Source organism: Gopherus flavomarginatus, chromosome 9 (genome assembly GCF_025201925.1).
Source record: "Gopherus flavomarginatus isolate rGopFla2 chromosome 9, rGopFla2.mat.asm, whole genome shotgun sequence".
Taxonomy (NCBI): domain Eukaryota; kingdom Metazoa; phylum Chordata; order Testudines; family Testudinidae; genus Gopherus; species Gopherus flavomarginatus.
The window spans coordinates 23,088,455-23,114,392 of NC_066625.1; the positions used below are offsets into that span (position 1 = coordinate 23,088,455).

Genomic DNA, 25,938 nt, shown 5'->3' on the forward strand with positions numbered 1-25,938 from the left:
TGGGCAAGGTTTTGGGGGGACCAGAGTGTACCAGGCACTGGAATTTCTGGTTGATGGCAACGCTACAGGTTCTAAGCTGGTAATTAAGCTTAGAGGAATTCATGCTGGTACCCCATCATTTGGACGCTAAGGTTCAGAGGGGGGACTTATACCATGACAAGCGCTGAAATCGGTATTTGCATGTCGGATTAGGGTTAGTGTGGCCACAAATCAACGGTACTGGCCTCCAGGCGGTATCCCACAATGCACCATTGTGACCGCTCTGGAAAGCAATCTGAACTCGGATGCAGTGGCCAGGTAGACAGGAAAAGCCCCGCGAACTTTTGAATTTCATTTCCTGTTTGCCCAGCGTGGAGCTCTGATCAGCACAGGTGGCTATGCAGTCCCAAATCCAAAAAGAGCTCCAGCATGGACCGTACGGGAGATACTGGATCTGATCGCTGTATGGGAAGACAAATCTGTTCTATCAGAGCTCCGTTACAGAAGACGAAAAGACAAAGCATTTGAAAAAATCTCCAGGCTATGATAGACAGAGGCCGCAGCAGGGACTCAGCACAGTGCTGCGTGACAAGCGTAACGGAAAGCCAAAGAATCAAATGGACGCTCATGGAGGGAGGGAGGGGGGACTGAGGACTCCAGCTATCCCACAGTCCCTGCAGTCTCCAAAAAGCATTTGCATTCTTGGCTTAGCTCCCAAAGCCTGTAGGGTCAAAAACATTGTCCCGAGTGGTTCAAGGTATATCTCATCAATTTACCACCCCTCCTCCCCCGTGAAAGAAAAGGGAAAAAAAATCTTTTCTTGCCATTTTTCAGTGCTGTGGCCCTGAACAGCAGCATCCCCTCCCCTTCCTTTCCTGATGGCAGACGGTACAAAATGTTGGAAAACCGTCATCATCCTGTGAGTGCTCCTGGCTGGCCTCGGTGAGGTTGGCCGGGGGCACCTGGGTAAAAATGGGAATGACTCCCTGTCATTCCTGGCAGATGGTGCAAAATGCTGGGTAACCGTCCTCATCATAGCAGCTGGAGCCTGAGCTCCATCAGCCCTCCCTCCCCCCCTTTTCGTGTCTAAAGAAAAGATTCTGTACTCCCTGGACTATCATAGCAGCTGGAGGCTGCCTCCCCCTCATTTTATCTCACTAAAAAGTCAGTGTTTCTTATTCCTGCATTCTTTATTACTTCATCACACAAATGGAGGGACACTGCCATGGTAGCCCAGGACTGGGTGTGGGAGGAGGGATGCAACGGGTGGGGTTGTTGCAGGGGCACCCCCTAGAATGGCATGCAGCTCATCATTTCTGCGGGATCTCTGGGGCTCTGACATGGAGGGGCTGTGCTCTCTGGCTCTCTAGTACACTTGCCCCATATTCTAGGCAGGACTGACTCTATGTTTCGACAAAACATAAAGAAGGGAATGACCCGGGGAGTCATTCCCATTTTTGTCCATGCACCCCCAGCCAACCTCAGTGAGGCCAGCCATGAGCACCCATGACAGCAGCAGACAGTACAAAATGATTGATAACCATCATTGCCACTTTCCAATTGCAAACAGTACAAAATGATTGATAACCGTCATCTCATCACCAATTTACAATGGCAGATGGTGCAATAGGATGGTAACCATCTCTGCCACCTTGCAAAGGCAAATGAATGCTGCTGTGTAGCACTGCAGTACCGTGTCTGTCAGCAGCATCCAGTACACATATGGTGACAGTGACAAAAGGCAAAACAGGCTCCATGGTTGCCATGCTATGGCGTCTGCCAGGGCAATCCAGGGAAAAAGGGCGCGAAATAATTGTCTGCCATTGCTTTCACGGAGGAAGGATTGAGTGACGACGTTTACCCAGAATCACCCACGACACTGTTTTTGCACCATCATGCATTGAGATCTCAACCCAGAATTCCAATGGGCGGGGGAGACTGCAGGAACTATGGGATAGCTACAGGATAGCTATGCACAGTGCAACGCTCCAGAAATCGATGCTAGCCTCAGTACGTGGACGCACACCACCGAATTAATGTGCTTAGTATGGCCACGTGCACTTAACTTTATATAATCTGTTTTACAAAACTGGTTTATGTAAAATTGGAATAATCCGGTAGTGCAGACATACCCTTTGTTTCTGTTTGCTAACTCGAAGGCACTGGCTTTCACACATGTAACTTGCCAGGCAATGGAGGCTGCTCTTGTGGTCTCTACAGACCAGCTATCAATAGCTATAGATGTATTACAGTGGATCAAAGTCTTTAGCTTAAGATTGATTGGCTCAGGTCAGCTGGACCGACTCTGGGCTGGCTCCTAGGCGAGCCCAGAGCCGACGTGTGGCTGCTGGGGGAGATGGGGTGGGGCCCATTGAGTCCGTGAGCTCGTTCCCAGCTGGGGAAGGGCCTAGCACGAACGGGGGAGCGACCCCCGGACGCGGTACCAAGGGGCACAGGCCACAGCAGGGGAGGGTCACTCGCTGGGGCGGGGCCGCTCATTAACTCCCCGCAGCCCCAGCTGCGAGGCGGGGGAGGCGAACGCCCGGCCGGGAAGAAGGGGCGGGGGCAAAGAGCGGTCCGGGAGGGTGTAGCTTTGTCTCCGCCAGGCCAGGCGCAGGGAAGTCGCAAACTCGGGCCAGGAGCTCAGCGGGTCCAGCTCAGCCCGGGCAGCAGGCGGCCCCCAGTCCCCGCGCAGGAGGTAAGGGCGGCCCAAGTCCTGCGGGATCGGCTGCTCGGGGTCCTGCAATGTCTCGGGGGGCCCTTCTATGGGGGGCGGAGGGAGCGGCCCTCGGGGCTGCTCGCGGCACGGGCTGCCCGGCTGTCCCGGGCTCGGATTGCGCAGGGGCCCGGCGCAAACTGCCCCCGCTCTCGCCGTCCCTTCCCTTTGCTGCGGGGGTAGCTTGGGGCCCGCTCGGAGATCGCCCGTAGCGAGCCCCGCTGTAGGGACGCTCCGAGCTGGGGCAGAGCTGGGCGCAGCCTCCCCGCGCTCTCTCTGCGTCCCACGAGGGTCCCGGGGTGCCCGACACCGCCCGCCCTTAGCGCTCGCTGCCCTCCCCAGCACAGTGCTCCCAGCAGAGACCGCGCAGCCTAAGCCACGTGGGATTGCGTGAAACCGACCAGGCAGCCACCCACCTCCCCCGCGCTCCGTCCCCGGGCTCCCCGGCCAGTCGGTGACGGCCCCTCCCGAGCGGGGCCCGCTCTGACAGGCGGCCCAGGGCTCCCTAGCCACGTCTCCAGCCGCTTTCTGTGCTGCCTCGTTGGGGTGGTTTCAATCTCTAGAGCAATCGGCTTGGCCAGTGAAGGCCCAGTTCCTCCCACCAGTGTGAAGAAGCAGCGACTCCGTACGCTGTAAGGCAATAGAGGGGCACACGAGGAAGAGTCGGTCTGTACAACTGTATCTAACGCAACCTTTAAGTTCTTTCCCTGCTGCTTGCATCGCTACTCAAGTAAAGTGGGCTGCTCGGATGGTGTTTCCATTGTGTGACTTCGGGGGGCATAGGCTGGGATCGAGCTGCTTGGAATTTGTGAACTTTTTTTTTCTTTTTTCTTTTTTTAAGTTTCTCTGAAGTGAAACCAAAATTTCAGGCTGCTTACTAACCCACTTTGCCCAATGTAGTTTCTGCAGTTGCAAAGCCTGTATTTTCTATAGATTTGTAACTTTGCAGATTTTAGAGTAGCAGCCATGTTAGTCTGTATTTGCAAAAAGGAGTACTTGTGGCACCTTAGAGAGTAAAAAATTTATTTCAGCATAAACTTTAGTGGGCTACAGCACCCTCCTTCAGATGCTCATGAAAGCTCATGCTGAAATAAATGTTAGTCTCTAAGGTGCCACAAGTACGCCTGTTAATTTTGCAGAGTCACTCATCTTTCCTCATCTTTACATTTGTAAACTCTGGAGCTGTAAGCCCGTATTTTTGGGAAGTATTTTAATACTTAGTTATTGCATCTGTTTAAAACTTTTTAATGTTTAGTTAGAAACATTTAATACTGGCAAGTGAAATTTTGGCATGAGCTCTTCTATGGGTTTGTATATACTGAAAGTTACTCTGGATTAACTATTCCTAGGGAATTAACTGGGATTAATTATTCAATTTGAAATTCACACCCTATTCTATGCTGAATTAACTTCCTTGGGCAAACAAACCCTAAAACTGATGGTAGTGGAACACTCTATGACAAATGATCAGAAGTGAAAGGGCGTATCTGCATAGGGTAATGCAGGAAAACTGAACCAAAAGCACGTGAAACCCCTGGGTGGAACGTTTCATTCACAAGTGTAGTGGCCTTAATTCACTTTCATTAGGGAGTGAACTGAGATCACTCTTCTGAATGCGAGTATCTAGACAGGAGTTTAATACAGTTTAACTAATGCATTTTTAAATTCACACCTTCAGTTAATTTTTGCTTAACTTTCCTGAGTGTCCATGTGTAGACACAAGTAATAGCTTCAGCGCTTAGCCAATTATATTAAACTTCTTTATCCTCCTGGCAAATCCCAAAGTGTTATGGCCTCTTTGCAGATAGAGTGCCACCCAGATCTGTCTCCAGCTAGGTTTTGGACGTGGTCTAGCTGGATATTAAAATTAGTGGTTTACAAAAAATTCTCAAATGATCTGCAGCTAGGACCACAAATTCTCCAGATAAGATATAAATTGTTTATTAAATGTTCAGCTATTTTCTCAAAACCTGTGCTTTTTCATAAGACCTACTACCATATTTTTATTTTAAAATGACGCTGTCTCTCCAACGTATAATGTTAAATCTTGTCAGCCTATAACAGTCAGTTTTAAGAAACAGTTACAAAATTCTTTAAAAAGTTCAAGGGTGGGCATTAATCATTTATTTAAAATATTTTTTGCTTGTGAAGTTTTATTGAAGAAAAATGGAAACCAGACTATAATTCCCATTATGTCAATTGTAAAAACTTGTTTCCTAGAACCCCTGATCAGCTTCTGGAAGACTCTTGGAACCAAACATGATAGAGCCTTTATTCTCCAATAAACTTTTGAGGAATATGCACTACTTTAATTTTAAAAATTGCTATGAAAAGATAGAAAAATGGTAAACTAGGAAAAAATCTTATTGTCCAGGCAACCAAAAAGTTGGTATGGATGAGTGATATATTTAATTACTTTCTGACTGCACTTAAAAATTCTGGGTGCAGTGGCATACCAGTGCAGTCTTGCTATAGGGTCAAAATAATGACTTCTTGTCTCCGTTTCCTTGGAGCAGTTGTGTGTCACGCTGTGCTGTGTGAATAGATCACACACATAATTAGCACATGCACTTTCCAAACAACAGCATGGGCTCATTAGTGGAGAAGAGACAGAATAGCAGTTTTGGTCTATTTTGCTAGCACGGCAGATCATATCAGTATGTTATGCATGAGGGAAAGACAGTCATCTTTTTTTCTAGGACAACCACATTTGAGATAGCAGTTTGTATTGGACAAGTTGGTTTAGGAGAAAAATTCCTCATTTTTTCTAGGTCATTCTCTTCTGGGCTCTTCCTCACCAAGGAGGGTTGCCCCTCTCCAGGCTTTCCCAGGATCATCTCCTTTTGAGGTAGCTGTCCCAGGAAATCTATAAGGGTGCTCAGTACACACTGCAAGCTGACTAGTTTTGTGGGCTCAGAATCATCCTGAATGTCCCTGCTTTTTGTACCTAAAAAATGGCAACCCTACCATCAAATGTACAGATTTATTTCTTTTTCTTTATCCCTCAAAGCAGTGTCTGCCTTGATTCTGAGGTGCAGGTTCATGGAAAATATATGCAGTAACAGATTACTCAGTTTTAATTTGTCATCTAAAAGAAGACACGTTAGCAAGATGCTATTGTACACCACTGGTGACAGCTTTGGCTTTTTCTCTGTAACAATATGTTGTATGTATTTGAAGATTATACACTATGCAGTGCTGATGGTTTTTATAGGTCTGTTATAAGAACTTGTGCGTTCACTGGAAAAAGTTGATAACATAAGGAGTGATGTTGGATACTATCTGTTACCAGAGAGAAGTGACAAAAACAAAATCGCTTAAATCATCTATACTTCAAAAACAAAATATCTTGAAAAGCTGGGAAAAAAATGAGGCCTGTGAAAGATGGCATGTACTGTCAGTAAATACCACAAAGTGCTTTATAGAACTACCATACGCATACAAGAAAACTATCACCCATTACTGGAATACACCAGCATGACTGGATGAAATGTGGAAGTTATTGTAACAAGAGCCAGCAACCCCAAGCAGCTTACGCACAAGAAGTGAGGAATATGATGTTCAGTTAAAGTAACAGGAGAATGTATGTGGGCAACCAGTAACTACCCATATTGGGAGGATGTTCTTGACCAGTTAGTATTTTGGAATCTATTAAAGGGTAGAAATTATTTTCATTAGATTTTTTTTAACATTTTTTTCATTTTGTATATAAGAACAATCTCAAAGCAAACTTAAATTCACTTCTATTTCTGAAGCTGAATTTCACATAGTAAAAGTACAAGTAAATGGTCTTAACAGGCGTTATTTCTTGGTCCTGTTGGATTAATTCTGTATGAATATAACTGTTTAAAAAATTGATAATCTGCCATAATCACTTTTAAAGATATCTGCTTTATTCTCTTGTCCAGGAAGACACTAGTGTTGCTGTTAATAAAGTTAACTTGATTAAAAAAAAATCCCCATTAATGAAAGGTTGCAGTACTTGCAGATAGTTGAGAGCATGAAAAGAAATACATTCTCTCCCCCTTTATTTAATAGTAATTGAGAATCCTAGAGCATTATGCTTACAGGCTCAAGAATACTAATGCCACTGTGTTGTAAAAATAGCAGTGATTGGGGACAGCTGGTAAAGGTACAGTTAAATGTGCAGCTTTTCATTTTAGTCATCAGGGAAACTTTGCTTCTATGGTGAAGAAGGCCAGGGTTCATACAGACTCTGAGGCCATGTCTACAGGTGCTGCAGAGCCATAGCTATGCCCTTGTAGAATGAATGCAGACTACAGCAATAGAAGGGGGTTTTCCGTCACTGTAGGAACGCTGCCTTTCAGAGCAATGGGAGTTAGGTTGAAGGAAGCATTCTTCTGTTGACCTGTTTGCATTTATGCTTCGGTTAGGCTGGTGTAGGTGCAGCACTCAGGTGTGGATTGTTTTACAGCCCTGAGCACACTACTTATACTGACTCAAGTTTTTAAATGTTGACCAGGCTTGATACTTACATGTACTGGTCTGGAAGTTGACTACCTTCCCTTCAGGTGGGATATGAATGCAGGCTCATTTCTGCCATGATACCCTGCAACCATGCTGTTATTTAATCAACTCAATTCTTGTAGGCAATTGGGGAAAATCTATAAAACACACATTCCATTATCAAAAACATAGTAATATGGGGATATGTCCAATCACCTTGGCCCTTTTGTTTGTCATTTTTCATTTAGTATTTTTTTTCTATTAATCTTTTGATTGTGAGCTCTGTGGCGTAGAGACCATCATCTCTCTAGCATGATGATGGGGAATACCAGAAACCAATACTGTATATCTGTTCTTACACTGTAGATACTGTAACACCAGCTGTACCTGAAGTTTTATCTACTGGTGTCCTGAGGATGGCACATGTGGCATTTCTAAGGAAAGACGCTACTGTAAATTCCTACCTGGAGTAAATACAAAACCACTTTTCTTAATAAGCCTTTCTCTCTCAGTTGACTGAAAGAACAAAACTGACTACTGGTGCCATCCTGAGTGATGTATTTTTGGCATGCTATCGTTCTTTCACTGCTGCAGTTTGGTACGTTATCCTGTATAACTAAGTTAATATAACCAAGTTAAGGGAGCAAACTTGTGGCAGATACAGAATTTCTCTTAAACATTCCTATTCTGCTGAACTCTCCTGCAAGAGCAAGTAATCAGGAATGTTTTAGAGAATTTCTTATCCTTGAAAGTGAGTGGAGTTCCATAATTGCCTGATAAATTTGCATGACAAGCCATTGGCATAATTTGCTTTACTTGAGAGCTTCTCTAACATAAGCCAAACTTTTAAGCATAAAATACTTTTTATTGCTCAACTCTTTCTACACTGTGCCAAAATATGTTTAGACATCTTTAACTTATTGAGGAGATCTGGCTTGAGAGATGGATATGTAGACATAAGGAAAATGCTAAAGCAATACTTTAAATTCCTCATGAATCCTGCCTCAGAAGCTTGAAGAAAGCAAATGGTTTATTTAAAACAAACAAAAAACTTACACAAAATCGTTGTTCCTGATTTCACACTTCATTCTGCATACTCAATCCAACTTCAAGAGCCATGTGCTAGGGTAGTGTCAGATCTTATGAGCCAAGCAGGGTTGTGCTGAATCAGCAAATTATCTCAGAGACCTCAAAAGATCATACTTCCTATGGAAGTGGTGGTGGTAGCACAGTAGATGGCAAATCCTTCCACTGTCCCAGTGTTGTGCCAGCAGGCACTGAACTCCAGAAAGGACTCTTTTTCACATGACACAATAATAGCAAGTGTCAAGGACTTTTTTACATATAAAGATGCCATGGTAGCTATTCAAAGGGTATTTTTATCACTTGTGTTGGCTGAATTCTAGTTTGTGTAATTACATTACTCCCTTTCTGTTTCAATTGGATTAAGATTAAAATTGTAGACAAAAGCAAAGATAATGTTGACATATGCTGTGAAAGTGATGCACTACATGCCAGTGGTGGATGAAAGATCTCTCTCTCTCTCTCTCTCTCGCTTATTTACTATATGTGTGTGTGTGTGCGTCCCTATACAGGTTCGGTGAATTGTTTGAGTGAGAGAGGAAAATTAACACCAGACAAATGTAAACTTCAAAACACCACGTGGCCGTTTATTAACAGGGAGAAAATCACAACTTGGGCTGGGGAGGAGCAGTTTAATCAACTAACAGTACTATTGGAACAAGAAACCTTTACACAACCTGAAGCAATCTATTTACATTTATTAACAAGAAACCAAATACTGTGAAATTAACTGCCCTGTAAAACCAGGTAAATGAATATACCAAAGAAAACAAACTGTGTGCACACTGACCAAATACTATTATTAAATACACCAATTAACTTCAATAGCAGTTATTACAACAACTCAGTTCTTATATCCCATGTATGCACAACTTTACATCAGACAACAATATATGCAATTCTGTACCAAATAAGAGAGGGGGAACGAGAAGAGACTAAGCAAAGCACAGAAAGAAAGATTAGAAAGCAAGTACCGTATTCCAGGCGCAGCTGACCAGCAGAACAGACACCAGGAGCATACCGAATCCGTAGAAGATAACGTTGAAAAAGCAATAAAACGACACGTCCCGAGCCGGCTATATCCGGAGGAGACCCCTGGCCGAAGGGTTGATCAGATCCTTCAGTCAGTACGTGGATACTCCTGCAGATCCTGGCACGAGGCATGGTTTTATTCAAAGGCCCTTTTTACACTTGTCAGGATCTGATTGGTCCCTAGCTCCTACGCCCTCCAGGTTCCGAGCTGTTGCTCCCTACGCAGATAGGATTTGCACACGGCACACTAGAAGCTGCACCCAGCACACTAGCATAGTTTTGCACACAACCCTAATCTGACCATTTGAACTGAACTATGATTGGTCAGATTGGGTCCCTTTGCCCACGGCACGCTGGTGTTATGCACACAGCACTAACCTGACCCCTGGGTTACCAGGCAGAAGAGCAGGAGACTGCACACGACATTAGCCTGACCCCTAGGTGACCAGGAAAAGGAGCGGGAAAATGCACACGGCACTCTAATGTTGCACACCGCACCACAGTGTTGCACACAGTACCAGTGTGACCTCTGGATGACCGGCAATTGGCTATACAGACACCATGTTGGAAAAAGACCTTAGAGCTGCGACAGTGTGAATGCTGTAAGATTTAATGATAAAGTATTTTGAGATCTGCTGGTAAAAAGCCTAAGTGCAAAGTAACTCAGGGATGAAGGTGTTTGAACTGGTGACAGAATACTAGTAGATCATTTTAAAATCAAAAGCTGCTTTTTCTGCTTGTGGTGCAGCATGTGACACTTACTGTTGTCTGATACAGAACATTAATGCTTCCCAGACTTCAGTAGTTGTCCCAAATCATGTTGCTCTTTAAGAAAGTTGCTTGTGGAAGTGTTGCTCAGGAAAGTCACTTGCCTTAGCTTTCACAGAGCATATAACACAGCCTTAGTCTGCTTTCTGTTTTGGAACTGGACATTTAATGTGAAGAAGCTTGATCCTTGCTCAGGAAAATGTATAGCTCAAAAACTAATTCCAGTATCAAGTGAAATATTAGTATCTGTTTCGCTTAGAGCTCCTTGCTTGTAATTAGTTGATGGTGGTTTTTTGCTGTTGTGTACATAAAATCAGGTCATGCTGAATCTTGTTTGTATTTCCTCTTGTGAAATATTGGAAGAAGTCAAGTCCAGTTGTGAAACTGTATTTCCTTTTGGCATCCATGCACTGGCCCAGAATCTCCACTGTCATGTTTCCTTGTGTACCCTCTTACTAATAATAGATAGCACAGCTTCTGGATTATCAGGGCAAATTTACATTGCCCTGGTATAGGTTACAATCGTCTGGGAGGTACTAAATGTATGCTAGCTGGCAATGGATCTTATGACTTTGTACTAGCTGCGTACAGTCAGAATACTATCGGCTCTGGTTATACTGAGAATAAGTGAGGGGGTGGTGGTTGGGCCAACTCTGCCCCGCCAGAGCGCTTCCTTGGGGGAATTCTCAGCTGGCCATATCAGGCTACTCTCCATCCCACTTGTGTAGCATGTGTGATTCCTAATTAATGCAAGTGACAGGAGAACTGGACTCACTAAATCTAAAGGGTGGATATTCCTGGCATGCCAAACTTTTATGCCAGTGCAACTCAATTGACTTCAAGTAAATCTTAACTTACACCAGTGTCGGTGTAAGGTGAATTAGGCCATAGTGTTTAAATGTACATATGCCCCGTCCCGGGTTTGTCTGGGCTTTGTATTTTGGAGTTTGTGTTCCCCACCTCCATTTTACCAAGAGATTATCTTCACTGCTTATGGTTCCTGTGGGGGAAATTCTACATTAGTTATTTCTGACTCATTCACAATGCCTTTTGTTTCCTTCTAGTAAAGTTCACCTGGCCACAGCTTCTGTTTCCTTCCATTTAGGACTTCCTGGCCAGGTGTGTGTATTTTAAAGATTCCACCAGTGTTCTCACAGTGTGTTTTTCCTAGAGTAGGAAACACCCCCTCCCCCAAAACAAACAAAACAGTCCCTCCCACAACTTTCCTTCCTGTTTAACAAATGTGCAATGATCTGCATGGGCCAAATTCTTTTACACCATTATGTGTACTTGAGTTTCTGTGTGATAAACACAGCAAGACAGATATTCCTGGGGAGTTCAGGTCTGTGGCTTGCCTTTTTTAATGCAACAAATAAAACATTTAAGCAAAAGTTTAGGAGGGCCTGGATATTAAAATATATAAAAGGAACTTTTTTGAGGCTTAATGAACAAAAGTATCTTCTTTCCCTGATTTTTAAAATTGCACCAGCTTAATCTTAAAATACTGAGAGGGAATTTCAGGATGGCTGGCCCATATTGAATCAAGTACAATGGTCTGGAGCAGAGGACCACTGGCTCTAATGGATTTTCAAATGAGGAGAGTTTTCCTTAGGGAAGAACACTTATTTTACAAAATCTGAAGAAGCGGGGTTTTATGCTCATAGACTTACTGACTGTAAGGTTAGAAGGGTCCATCGTGATCAACTAATCTGATTATCTTCTGCTTTTGCATTAATGAGAGAATCTTAAACAGATCTGAACACATCAGGCAGACTATTGCCAGCCTATCCTAGGTACGAGTGAGGTGCCTGTTACTGTTCCCTGCCTGCCATAATATGTCGTCTCTTCCAAACCGTATATAAGACACATTAAGCACATGCCTCATTTTGCTTTTGTCACTTGTTTTTTGAACTGGCTTGTTTACAAGCTTTCCTCTTAACAAACTAGACTGTGTGTATTAAGTTTCTCTTGAGCTGCATGTTTGATAAACAAGTGGAATGCATAGACTTCTGTAAAGGAGGTGTGGTCATTCTCTGACTGCTTTCTGAGAAGTGTTTGTTTTTAAAAACCAACCCAACAAAGCTGTCAGTTTCAAACAAAGACATGTAGAAAAGAAATTTTTATTACATTGTTTTTAATTAATCAGAATGTTGAATTGGACCTTATTACGGGAGAGCGGGAAACTGTATGAAAATAAGTCTTCTCATGAAGAGAGATGGCTGCTGTTTTCTATAACCTGCCATCAGCAGCAAGCAAGTCTCTGATCTGTGTTGCTATACAAAATTAATGATCATAGGAGAATATCCTCCTAGCCTTATGTAAAAGTCTTCACTCCAGTTATGCACAGACACAAAGCAAGTTGCATGTCCGCTCTCAAACAGAGGCTAAATATTCTTATACACAGAGACCAATGATTTAAGAAATACAGTATTTACCTTTTTCTTAATCATCCATATTTTGATAGCAATGTAATCTTTGATCAAATCAACTTTTACACACCATGGTCCAGTACTTCTCTGGTATAACTCCAACAAAATAAGCTGGCATTTTTCCTCTTACCACTGTAATTACAGCAGTAGTTGGTGATTGACAGTGCCCCTTCAAGATTGATAATTAGTACATTAAGCTTTATGTATTTTTCTAAAAATACATAAACCAATTTTTAGTTTGGCTTGCAAACCCGGCAAGGGGGAGTATCTACATCCATACGTTGCAGCATTGTGTTAGTACAAGAGCAGGAAGTGAAATATCTATAAACAAATTGTCGTGAGACAAGTTAAAAGTAGTATGGGCTGCATGAATGGACTATAAGGTGGATAGAAAGCTGGCTAGATTGTCCGGTTCAACGGGTAGTGATCAATGGTTCCATGTCTAGTTGGCAGCTGGTTTCAAGCGGTGTGCCCCAAGGGTCAGTCCTGGGGCTGGTTTTGTTCAGTATCTTCATTAATGATCTGGAGGATGGTGTGGACTGCACCCTCAGCAAGTTTGCAGATGACACTAAACTGGGAGGAGTGATAGATACGCTGGAGGGTAAGGATAGGATACAGAGAGACCTAGACAAATTAGAGGGATTGGGGCAAAAGAAATCTGATGTGGTTCTACAAGGACATGTGCAGAGTCCTGTACTTAGGATGGAACAATCCCATGCACTGCTACACACTAGGGACTGAGTGGCTATGCAGCAGTTCTGCAGAAAAAGACCTAGGGGTTACAGTGGAGGAGAAGCCGGTTATGAGTCAACAGTGTGCCTTTGTTGCCAAGAAGGCTAACGGCATTTTGGGCTGTATAAGTGGAAGCATTGCCAGCAGATTGAGGGATGTGATCATTCCTCTCTATTCAGCACTGGTGAGGCCTCATCTGGAGGACTGTGTGTCCAGTTTTGGGCCCCACACTACAAGAAGATTGTGGAAAAATTGGAAAGAGTCTTGCAGAGGGCAACAAAAATGATTTAGGGGGCTGGAGCACATGACTTATGAGGAGAGGCTGAGGGAACTGGAATTGTTTAGTCTGCAGAAGAGAAGAATGAGGGGGGATTTGATAGCTGCTTTCAACTACCTGAAAGGGAGTTCCAAATAAGATGGATCTAGACTGTTCTCAGTGGTACCAGATGACAGAACAAGGAGAAATGGTCTCAAGTTGCAGTGGGAGGAGATCTAGGTTGGATATTAGGAAAAACTTCTTCACTAGGAGGGTGCTGAAGCACTGGAATGGGTTATCTGGGGAAGTGGTGGAATCTCCATCCTTAGAGGTTTTTAAGGTCAGGCTTGACAAAGCCCTGGCTGGGATGATTTAGTAGGAGATTAGGTCCTGCTTTGCGCAGGGGTTGGACTAGATAACCTGAGGTCCCTTCCAGCACTATGAAATACTGTAACTAGTTGCTGTTTAAAGTAAAAATGCAAACAACCCCTAACCCATATATAATGGAGACTTTTTTTTAAAGGTTGCTTCAATTTTAATATTTTAAAATGTAAAAGACATTTAAAATATAAATATTGGTGTAATCTGACAAAAATCCTTTATCCACTTATTTGTTCATTAACTTAAAAAAAATAAACAGTTCTTTATGAAGAATTTATTATCCTCTTTCCAGCTCTTGAATTGTGTTATCGAATCATCGTATACTATGTACTTGGTTTCAGTCTGTATATATTTAAACAGATTGGGAAACCAGCCCAACCAATAATTATGGATTAAAGGTTAAGTCAGTGACTCAGTTCTTCCTTTCCACTTCTGACCTGTTCCTCCCAGTCCTGAAACTAATCCTGTCTCTTTCAGCTACTACCAATCAATATTTGTATGCATTGCTGCACTTCCTGATTCCTTTCTTCCTCTCTTGGCTGTTGGCTCCCCACAGTACACATTTGAGTCCTATCTTCACAGATGATAAAGGGTGCATTTTTTTTTTCTTTTCCCAGTGAGACTGGCTCTGTCAATTCAGCCAAACATGATTAAAAAGCCCTGGTAAGCTGCAGTGTACATCCGTGTAAGGAAAGTTTCTCTACCATGTGTTGGCTAACATGGTTACTAATACATAGTAAAATCTTAGGTGATGTGTACACTATGGAGACCATACTGGCATGGCTACGTGGGCACAATCCCGTAGCGTAAGCACAGCCTACCCCAAGAAAGGGGTTTTCTGTCAGTGTAGGAACACTGTTTCCCTAAAGAAAGATAGTTATGCTGATGGAATGCTTATGTCAACGTAGCTGTGTCCACACTGGGAGGTTGGGTTGGCATAACTGTGTTGGTCTGGGGGTATGTGTGTATGTAGGGAGGTGGTTCCCCCACACTCTTGACTGAGGTACGTGTAGCTATGTGGCACTAACTTTTAAGTTTAGACTAAGCCCAAGAGCGGACAAGGCAGTTTGTAGTCTTCATGTGTAAACTAGTCTACCACTGGGCTTTTTAGTGAAGACAAGGCAACAGGCTAATGTTGGAATTAACTGGCCATGTTATGTTTTAGGGGTGAGCATAGATTACAGCAGAGCCATTGTTTCAGACATGTTAGGCCTTGTCTTTTTGTTTCCTGTGCTACTTAAACTGTATCCATGTTGTGTATCTCCTTCTCCCTGAGTGACCATATCCTTTGCTTTGTCTCCAGTAGGATTTTACAACTTGGAACTAGTTCAGGTTAGCAAATTAAAAACCAAAACCCACACCTTTTTCTTAATCCAGATAAATGCATGTAGTTAGTGTTGCAAAAACTATGTAGACAAGGCCTACATCTCCATTTTAATAAGGATTCAGAGGGCTTTTTAATTGTTAAACTGACATGATTGAAAAATACTTTGTGTGTGTGCTTATCTAAGTATACCATTGCTGAGTTTCACTCCACTGTGCACAGGTGCCTTTCAGACAACTCATAATTACAAAGTTAAGTTTTATCCTGAGGACTTCTTGTATCTGTTGTAAATCCTTGATTAAACTGGGTCTGATGGAAATTTTGCAAGAATCTGGACTTCAGCAATAAATCCTTAGTTAATAAGTTATGGCTCTTTGGGGATCATTTTTCCCGTCAAGGTTTTAATGTCTCCAATAGCTAGACAACTAGATTGTGTAACCAGGTGTCTCACATTTCTATGAGGTGTGGCCAGCAGAAGCTCTTGCTTGTTTAAAGTCAGCAGTTTCAGGTTAGGATGTGAATTTGAACTCTGTTCTTGGCTTCAGATTGCATGGGTTTATATCCTGGGAACTTGCTTGGAGATTCTGGGCTTGCATGAACTCAAATCTCCAACCTAAACTCAGCTGAAAGTACCACCTTATTTAGCAGGAAGGAGAATCATAACTACTCAGGATTTGTCTGGTTTTGAATTGTTTCAAACTGTTTCCACCCACAGATGTATCATCACCAGGCTTGAGTATGGTTATGAAAGTTTCACAACCTCCATTTCTTACTCGTCATGGGAGAGGAGTATCTTTGTGTGTCACTCCCTGGAGTAGGATTTGTCACTTGGCATTCAGCTGTTTATATTTAATGTACTAGCTAATCGGAATAAGCGACAGTTTTAGTTTGAGTGGAGCTGCTCATCAGTGTTGTGGTTTAACAGTCTTGCCTACCCCTCAGTTCAGTGACTTTTGTGCTGTGCAGAGAAACAAATCTGTAGTGGGAGCCTCTCTGGGTGGAAGGACTTAAAGGGATGCTGTCTCCTCCCCATAAACAATTTTTTTCTCTCTCCAAAAGATATAGAGGGATCTGGGCCTGGGGGACAATGGGCAGGGCTGGGGAGCTGGAGCAGCAGTGAGTAGCTATGATTCCTTAAATACAATTAACAAGAAAAGTTGGGGTAGGTGGATTTTATGCTGCTACTAACTCTCCACTGAACACTCGGTGATTCATCTTCACCAAGTAACACAGCATATTTGGGTGCAGAGAGTCAATGGCACTGGTCAGGGGAGGGAGATTGCAGACAGTTATGGAGGGACGGAGGCCAGAACCTTTGGCCCTTGCCTCCTACCCGTGGTTCCGTAGATTGGAAGCTGAGGAGGAGTGATAGCCTGCACAAAGGAGCTACAGTTTGTCCATTATTTTGTGCCACTGATTTAAGGACATATGTATATAAAATGTATTAAAGTGGAAGGGAACTGTCCGTGCATCAGTGTGAAAGTAGATCCAGTCTTACATTTAGTCTGTATTCTACTGTTAGAATATTTTTTGTATATTCTAGTTTTGGATCATTTAATATAGCTTAATTATTTGCATACACAACTTAAAAATAGCTCTGTGAGGCACTGTGCTAAACTGATACCTTTCTACTGTCTCCTTTATCTTTTGCCTTTTATATAGCCTATTGCCTTTCACCACCACCTTTGCTAGCTGAATCATTATATGGAAAGAGCTTTTTTTGAGGACTGGGAGACAGGACTCCCAGTTCTGTTTCTACCTCTGCCACCCATTCATCACTGAGCCTGTTTATTTCTTTCAGGTAAGCTGATTTCTCTTTGAATTAAATGAATGGCTCACTTCATATATCCCAACTCTCAGTCCATTAAAATGCTGCTAGACACTCAAGTCCTGCCTGCTCTGAATGACACTTAAGATCTCCTGGGACTTCTAAATCGGGGCTTGCTGTGGTGTTTCTGGCCAAAATTTCTTCTCCTTTCCAAACTTGAGCAATGTTTTTACTGTTGCCATTCACTCCACAAGTGGGTGAATGTCTGTGATGTGTTATATGTAAATAGCAGTAAAAGCATGTTGAGTTCCAAGGTAAGCTATGGTATATAATGTAAAATGTTTTGGGTGGATGAGTGGAAACCTAAGTAAAACATTGGGACATCTGTTGGGGCATAAAAATTAATCTTTTTATATAAAATATCCTTATTTAAACTAAATAGGTTGTCATTATTTCAGCCAGATATTAACAATATAAAACCTATGTTAATGGATAATCTTAGTGTAATTTGTTCTTCTAGCAATCCACATAGGGTCATCTCTTTTGAGTTCTTCTCCATTCTAGTCTGTTCCTCAGAATCTTTTTGTAGCAGATCAAATCCTTTTGAATGACATCCATCCATCTAGTTTTAGGTCTTCCAACTCTTCTCTTCTCAGTGTAACAACCTGTTTTCTATTTATTCTTTGTCTTTTCACATGCCCAAACCATCTAACTCTGGATTCCCTCAGCTTTTCTGTAACTGGTACCACCTTCACACTTCCCCTAATTTTTGTTCTAACCCTAGGCATCTGTCTTTAACATTTCTACTGAACTCCAGATCTGATCCTATCTCTTTCTCAATGCCCAGTATTCAAAGTCATACCAAAGTGCAGACCTAATTACTGTCTTGTAAATCTTTATTTTCAGTTTAATAGACATTCTTCTATCACTTTTCTCCATTTAATCCATGCTTTCCTCTTCTGTTCATTAGTTTGTCATTGAGTTCACCATTATTGTCTACTGTGGAGCATAGGTACTTAAACGTCTGTGTTTTCTGGTAATGGTTGCTCCCTTGCTCCCCCTGACTTGCTCTCATTGTCTTCCTGCTGGGTATTATTGAATCTACAGACCATATACTCTTTGATTTCTGTTAGTTTTTGTGCCATTTTTTTTTAAGTGTACACCTGTATCTCTAATTTTTCTTCCCCTTCCTTTTTGGTCTCCCCCTCATGAACTAGATGTTATTGGCAAAAAGCACGCATCAGGATGCCACTCTAGATGTTTTCTGTAAGGGTTGAGCACTGATGTGAACAAAAATGGGCTTAGTGCCGAGCCTTGATGTACTCCAACTCTTACTAGTAACTGTTCAGTTTCTCCACATGGCCTTTTAACTGTGGTGAAGGCACCCGTGTACGTGTCCTGGACATGTCCTATATAGTCTTCAGGCATCTGTTTCATTCTCAGACACCATCAGATGACTTCCCTCAGAATGTGGTCATAAGTGTTTTCAGCCTTGAAAACAAGGGGCAAGGTTTTCCTTTTTCTCTGTTCTTTCGCAACCAATCTTAATGCAAAATAGCATCCATTATTAACTTGTCTGTTACATACCCAAACTCATTGTCACTGACCTCACTTCTCTTCATAGTCTCTTCTTGATGATTTTATTCCAGATCTTCATTGTGTGGCTCATGAGATTATGGTGTGGTGTTACCACAGTCTTGTATGTCTCCTGTTCTCTTAGAACATATTAGTACTAATATTTTTCACCAGACATCTTCAGTCCTCATGATGAAATTAAACAGTTGTCAATGTGTTCACTACTTGCTGCAAGAACTTCTACTACTGGTATGCCGCCAGGGACGAGAGTTTTCTTATTTTTCATGTTGCTCCATGCCTCTATAATGTCTCTTCTTAGGACTGGTGCCACCAGACCCTGGTTTGGTTTTATCATTCAGCACGAGTCTCTTCATACTTAACCTTTTAAAGTAACTACTCCGCTGTTCCTTAATCTGGTTCTCATTGAACTTGTTTACACTTTCATTGGCAATGACTTTGAGATCAGTGTTTTTAGTTCTCTTATTGCAAGTCTTTGCCAGTGTAAAAATTTCTTTCTTACCCTATATGGTGTGCTATAATTTATTACAATTTAAATAAAGTATTAAGCAGTACATGATTGCTGTTGCTCTTTTAAAGAAAGTCAAACCACGGAGCTGGTGGCAGTCACTGACTAAGCACCTGGAACAAGAGTTTGTTGAATCGAGGTCCATGGCTTGGAGCCTCTGGGTGCAATGATACAAGAAAGGGAAGTTGTATAGAGTATTCACAGTCAAGATACTTTAATTTGCTCGTTCACCGTATATTTTTATCTTGAGGTTGGTGATATCAAAACTCTTACACACCTGATCCACTTAAAAAACAAAACAAAAAACTCCTCTATATTACTTCATCACCTACCTGACCTACTAAAGACATGCTATACCACATCCAGACATGTTATACCACATCCATGTGAAACTGGGCATGCTTTTACTGATATTGAGGCCATGTGAACTGGTGAACAGCAATGATAGAGAAAATCATAATGTCCAGCTTTCATCTAAGTCAAGCTTAATGGATAAACCCCAAGAAATGTATGCCTATGAGATTTTGTTCTTTTTATAGTCTGTCCCTTCAAACTTTGTTCATATAAATATTTACTACCTTGAAATTTATTTTTGTTGCAGTAGGCAAGCATTAAAAAATGCATTGGTTTAACTAGAGATGTGTGGCTTTTTGTCTTTTGTTTGTTTAATTTGTTAAAACCACTGCAGCGTTGTTTGCAACAGTGTGTGGATGCTCTTTTTTTTAATAAAGCCCAGTTGCTACAAGGTTTGAATGAAGTTGAGTGCACAGTCAGGGATTTTCACCAGCTTTTTTACTACATTGTTCTTTTAAACCAAAGCATTTTTAAACTTGAATCCAACTTCGAATATAGGCAAGGCCCCTGACAGACTCAGCCAGAAGGAACAGTTTCTGTTTATGTATCTGAAGCCCCAGTAATGGACAACAATGAACATAATACTTAAATGGCATTGGCGCACATTTACACATGAAGGAAGAGCTGTTCCTGAGAAACTCCGTATGTGAACACTTATTCTGGAATAAGGGGGTCTTGTTCCTGTTTAACTTAACCCACAAAGTGAATTAAGGGTTTGTTCAATCCAAAACTGGTGTTGATTTTTCTTCTCTCCAGAGAGGCTCTATTTAGGTAATGAGCTTCCCCCCAAAATATAAATAACTCTTAAAATGTTGTTCTAATTCAGCAAGGTTATATAGGATCTGATTTTTAACATGGTTTGAGTTGGCTTGATTTTTGAACAGTGATTAGTTAAAACCTCTCCCCTATCCTTCCTACGCGCTCCCACTTACCTCGTTTCTCACAATCAAGCTTCTGCTCCCACTTCTGGATTTTGAAGCATTTAAAGTATGTGTAGTTGCTTTAGGCCTTGCTGGCCTTTAAGAAAAAAGGGGAAAATTAAAAAAAGATCTTTTACTTGTCATTGATGTCCTTGAACTTGCATGCAATGTCTAAGTAGTGCTGAGCACTGATAGACTGTATCCGTAAGCCATGTGGCAGCCCAATCTAGTTTGAGCTAAAATGGAATATTGAAACAGTGCTGTTGAAACTGTTGCCATGAGCTCAGATATCTAAGCAGCATCTAATCATGGTTTATATTGTCAGCTACTCTATCGACTTTTTTCAGTTAACATCTGATTATCTGACTCATCAATTTCAGAGGTAGGAAAGTCTCTTAGCTGCAGTCAGTTGTATGAGGCCATTGGGCTTCCAAATAGTTTTAGGTCCCAGTCTAGCAGTGAGTTCCATGTGGTCACAGGGATCTGTCTCCATGGAGCTTGTTGTGGATTGAGGCCTTAATTTATTCAGAAGGCCCAGAAATTGTCAACTTTTGAAATGGTCCATATAAAACTTTTTGCCCCCCCAAAACACAAGTGTAAAATTCTTAAATTATAGCTCGATAGAGCCGAATGAAAAATATTTTGTCCACACAAATATTGGGCAGGCAATGGAAAAATCCTTGGCTACACACACATGCCACAAAGCCCTGTTTCTCATGACACATTAGCAGAGAGGGTGATCATCCTTTCCACTTCTTGAAATCAAATTAAGTTTTATGCAGCTTGGCCTATGGCTAAACGTAAATTAGCTGCAGTGCTTCAGTGTGGACACTCAATGCAGCGATTTGGAACAAGTATAGACTAGAAGGCTGTCATAGCTGGGATGTTTGATCTAATAGACAAGTCTTCAGAAATCTTTGGGAGGAGAAGAGGGAAGACTTTTAAAATTTGTGCTAGTGTAGACAAAGCCTTTTCATTGGCAAAACAGTGTATCGGTTAGGGATGTGGAGGGAACCTCCCTCCACTGCCCCCCCCCACAACGATACATATTTCACCGACAAAAGGGCCAGTGTGGACAGCACTATGTTGGTGGGAGAGCATCGCCTGCTGATATAGCTACCGCTGCTTGTTGAGGGTGGTTTAATTATGCTGGCAGAAGAGCTCTCTCCTGACTGCATGAAGCGGCTACACAAGAGGCTTTACCGCTGTGGCAGTGCAGCTGTGCTTCTGTAAGCTCTAGGTCAGAGGTGGGCAAACTATGGGCTGCTTACGGCCCGTCAGATGTTTTTATCTAGCCCTCGATTTCCTGCCAGGCAGTGAGGTCAGGGGCTTTCCCCGCTCTGCCTGCCCAGTGCTCACCAGCCTCTGACTCTCAATTCCCTTGATAAGCACCATCTTCCAGCATGCAGAGCCCCACTGCACAGGCACTACTTCACTGCACTGTTTCTGGGATCAGGAACTGCCTTCCCCCACCCCTCAATACAGCAGCCCCCTCTCCCCACATGCGGCAACGCGCCCAATCCTCTCCTATGGCCCCACCCTGGAGAGTCTCAAAACCGCCCGGGGCTGCGCCTATCCCAGCTAGGGTGCCTCTGCCTGTGGCGATGCTCGGTACAGTCGCCTTGGTGTCCTGCTGGCAGGCCCCTAGGAGTACCTGGTACTGCCCCTGTAGAGCCCCATCCTGTGCCACATCCCATGAGTCCTCTCTCCCCCACCATGGTATCCCTTATAGAGCCCCCCATTCTACACCCCATAGAGTGCCCCTCCCCCAGGGCCAGCATGAAAAGAGGGTGTGTGTGTGGGGCGGGAGGTGGTGGTGTTGGTGGTTGGTATGTACAGGAAAATAATTCCACAGTGATGTCATAAGGTTTATTTTTACGAGAATTTCCTTGTCGTTTTCAGTATAAAACCCAAGAGATGGAGATAGGTTGAGTGAAAAAACTGTTTTGGCAAACAGTAAGTGTGGTAAAATTGAAAACCCTTGAAAGGTCAAGGATCATATTTTAAACGTGATTTTAATGACTCAGCTCTGGGGTTGCTTTGAATCCAGTGTGCTAAGCATGTCCTGGGTGGTTGATGGCAGGTAGCACCCTGGAGGATTTGAGTTCCAAATAAGAGAAATTATAGGAGATAGAGGGGAGAGGTTGCTAGCCTGCTATGTTAGTAAAAATGCTGGATCTGCCTCTTACAGCATCTTCAATTAAAGAAGAAGGAAGGTTGAGGAAAAACAAAAATTTATTCTGGAAATAGTATTTTTGGATGAGGAGAAGCACTGTATACAAAAAACTCTAAAGAACATTTTTAAAATCTTTAAAAATAAGACTAACAAAAAATCCTGCTCAGATTTATTACTCTGAATAAAATGTTTGTCTGCCAGCCAACCACCTTGTTACTTGTTATCTGAATGTACTCTGTACTATAACTTTTTTTTTTTTATTCCCTAAACAGTTTGTATATTTTGTCTGTTTTCCAGTTTTGTTTTAGACACAATGTCTGCTCCAGCATCCCATCTGCCAGCTCCCACTGGCTACCCAATCCCATCAGCACCCCCAACATATGAAGAGACAACAGGAATAAACACTTACCCTCCTTATCCTGCCCCGGAATCTGGGCATGGACCAAACATGAAGAGTATGAATCCTCCTCCGTATCCTTCACAACCTGTTCCAGCTGCTAATCCAAGTAAGTCTGAAATACTGTTCAGTGTTTTTATATCTGTAGTTTCCCCTTGGGGCCCTAATCATGATGCCATACAGGCATGTAGCAATCATGGTGCAGAGAGATTCCTCCTTAGCCGCAAGACTTATTTGTCCCACTGTGTACATTACGTGGAACTAGAGTGAAGTGAATCCCACATGTTTTCAAGATATCACCTATAACTGCCTCATCTGACTTTCTACTGCTTCAAAGCCAGGTTTATTTCTAAATCACGAGATATTGTTCCGTCTATTGCAGTAGTGTGGTTTCCTTTTATCTTGTAATTCATAGTGTCCTCAGCACTGAGTGTATTTTTATTGCACATTGTTTTGGTTTAGACATGAAAATGTTCTTTCTTTTTTAACACCTGGGGTAAACAGTGCCTTTTTGTTTGCTCAGTTACAGTTCAGACTGTGTATGTGCAGCAGCCAGTAACATTTTATGATCGCCCGGTTCAGATGTGCTGCCCCTCCTGCAACAAGATGATAGTGACACGTCTCTCGCACACTTCAGGAGCACTGACCTGGCTGTCATGCGGCAGCCTCTGTCTACTGGGGTATGTTGATACAACATGTAATGCTCTCATTTGTGATTCTCTCCATGCATGTGATTTCCATAGCTCAAAGAATGGCTGGGGAGCTGATCTCAGAAAGGGGTGGAGTCTATGCCTGGTGGGACTCTTTCATTACTCTCCCTCTTCCGGAGAAGGAAACTCCCAGTCTTGTTTTTATTAAAATATGAACATAAAGCCTTTTAAACAAGCTAATAATGCAGAGAAGTTTCCACTGAATGTGTGTGGAAAAACCCCCTCCCACTCTGAGCAATCATTCAGAATCCCTTTGACCTTTAACACGAGGGAGGAGAAAATCCTGGGCATAACTGTCAGCAGCTTCAGTAGATTTATGGTCTTTCCATACCTGCTGGGTTTGGTTAGCTGCTCTTCCTGTGAATGGGACACCTCAGGGTCTCAGTGACTCTCACGCAACCCCTGCAGGGTTCACAAACCCTGCTTAAAAACCAGAGTGAAGTACAGTGCCAAACTCTGCATTGCTCTTCCTAGTGCTGCACTATCCCATTTTCAGTTTGGCAACTACTGTACGTGGGAAGAATGTTACTTGCCATGAATTGAAGGCAGAACGAAGGATGCTGTTTTATCTTTGCAGGTGCGTAGCTGGTTGCTGTTTCATCCCCTTCTGTATTGATGCCCTCCAGGATGTGGATCACTATTGTCCGAGCTGCCAAGCCCTTCTTGGTACCTACAAGCGTTTGTAGGCAATATCAAATATTGAGTGAAGATGGATGTTCAAGATTGTTCAGCACCTTTTCAAGCTCTTTCTGAACTTCTTGAAGATCTCTGTGCATTGTCATTGTGAATGGATCAAGATTTATCTCACTGTTCTTTTAATAGTAAGAATCTGCTTAGGGGGACTCAGGACTGTTAAGGGGATAGATAGTCTGTCACTTCACAGGCCACTTAGTCAAGTTGGTAGTGACCAAATTTGTCCCTCTATGGCTTATGCAAAATAGCTGATGGTGTGGGTCTGGTTAATATTAGAAAGTTCCCCATGTGGATTGACACCCGTGTCACAGAGACCCAGGTCTGAGCTTGCATGCAGGCAGACTTACCTTCTTACGCCTAGAAGTGATGCTTCTGGGAAAGTATTGAAGCGGGTTGGCAGGGGACTGCCTGTGATGGTCCTATTCTGTGGCTAAAAAGGACTTCTGGTCGCCAGTGTAGTCAATCTGATACCTTTTACATGCACTAAAATTCACTTTAAATTTGTTTTTAAAAAATTGCCTTTAAAAGAAACAGAACCAAAAATAGCCTTAAGTTTTTTTGGCTTTTCCCTTAGGCTGCTTTACCAAATCCAGCCCACTCAGGCTACCATGCAGATGGCTTCTCAACATGGTCTCCCAGTTTCCTTGCTGGTTGTGAGTTCAGTCAGACCTTTAGCACTGTACAGAGTGTTTTTGTGCAGGATTTTTTTATAAATATTTGTGTGTGTATATATATATATTTTTTACTGCTGAGTTATAAATCTGTGAAAATTAGCTTTCTGATGGAAATGCTGATAGAGCCATGGCTCTATCAGTGTTGTCTTTCCTCTAATATAATTACATGAGCCAAATGGTAAATCTTTAAAAAACAAACAAAAAAAAACCCCTTAGGCCTTTAAGTTTATAAAGCTTGGATTCCATCTGCATAAATGTTAAAATCAAAACAACTTTTTACTTGCTATTGGTGTAATCTGATCACATCTTTTCATTAAGAAGGTAACTTCTTTTGTTAAGGAGTTTCACTGAGTGAGTGCTAGCTGGATAAGACTTGTATGGTGATATTTCAAATGAAAGAGAAGTTTCCAAAATGAAATATGGGTAGAATTTCCAGAGACTGATCACAGGAATTGAGATTTGAGTCTCTGAAGATTTGAAATACTTCTCGTTATTGGGGTAGAACTGTCTGACAGAAACTACTGCCTAACGCTGCTCCTTGTGTCAAGTAGAGCATGATTCCACCGCTGAAGGTTCAAATGTGTTTGCTGTGATTTGGTTGAATGAGGTCTGTGTAAAAAAGCAACATTAGAAGTTGAGTTTAAATATGAGCTGTGATTGTAAAGTTGTATTAACCCATGAAAACAATAAATATTGCAACTATAATTCTTTTAAAAAAAAAAAAAGTCTCTCTAAATATTGGAATAGAGGTAACTTTTTTTTTCCCCCAAAACATTACAACTTGTAACATTGAAATGCGGTGGCTATTGTACTACAGATACATAGCTGACTTTTATTTCTTTCTCTTTCTAAACTGATTATGCTTTTTGTGGTTCACTTTGCAAGTGGTTTTAAGAACTCCTTCTATATTTAGAAAAAGTTTCAGGTCTGATATTTAGCGCCCCACAAGAATTTACCAAAGTAGCAGCTAACTGACAA

The 25,938-nt window shown here is 42.3% G+C and overlaps 1 protein-coding gene across 10 annotated transcripts; it reads left to right on the forward strand.

Annotated features, from left to right (window-relative positions):
* Positions 1-2,524: 2,524 nt before the first annotated feature.
* LITAF (lipopolysaccharide induced TNF factor) lies at positions 2,525-25,665 on the forward strand. Of its 10 annotated transcripts, XR_007776127.1 has the most exons (7): positions 7,636-7,760; positions 8,758-8,992; positions 16,830-16,968; positions 22,784-22,992; positions 23,407-23,563; positions 24,171-24,588; positions 24,725-25,665. XR_007776127.1 is itself a non-coding variant. In XM_050966500.1 (6 exons), the coding sequence occupies exons 4-6, from the start codon at positions 22,800-22,802 to the stop codon at positions 24,277-24,279; spliced, it is 459 nt and encodes a 152-aa protein (XP_050822457.1). In that variant the 5' UTR covers positions 2,602-2,677; positions 8,758-8,992; positions 16,830-16,968; positions 22,784-22,799; the 3' UTR covers positions 24,280-25,665. The 10 variants fall into 10 exon arrangements, 9 of the variants coding, with proteins under 9 accessions (XP_050822462.1, XP_050822455.1, XP_050822456.1 ...); XM_050966500.1 differs by lacking the exon at positions 7,636-7,760 and adding an exon at positions 2,602-2,677 and having other exon boundaries at positions 24,171-25,665; XM_050966497.1 differs by having other exon boundaries at positions 24,171-25,665.
* Positions 25,666-25,938: the final 273 nt, after the last annotated feature.

Excerpts from the sequence above, each read along its gene's own strand:
- LITAF (XM_050966505.1), top strand. The coding sequence starts at position 22,800 with ATGTCTGCTCCAGCATCCCATCTGCCAGCTCCCACTGGCTACCCAATC. Across the intron at positions 22,993-23,406 it reads TGTTCCAGCTGCTAATCCAA|TTACAGTTCAGACTGTGTAT; the intron begins GTAAGTCTGAAA and ends TTGTTTGCTCAG. Across the intron at positions 23,564-24,170 it reads GGCAGCCTCTGTCTACTGGG|GTGCGTAGCTGGTTGCTGTT; the intron begins GTATGTTGATAC and ends TTATCTTTGCAG.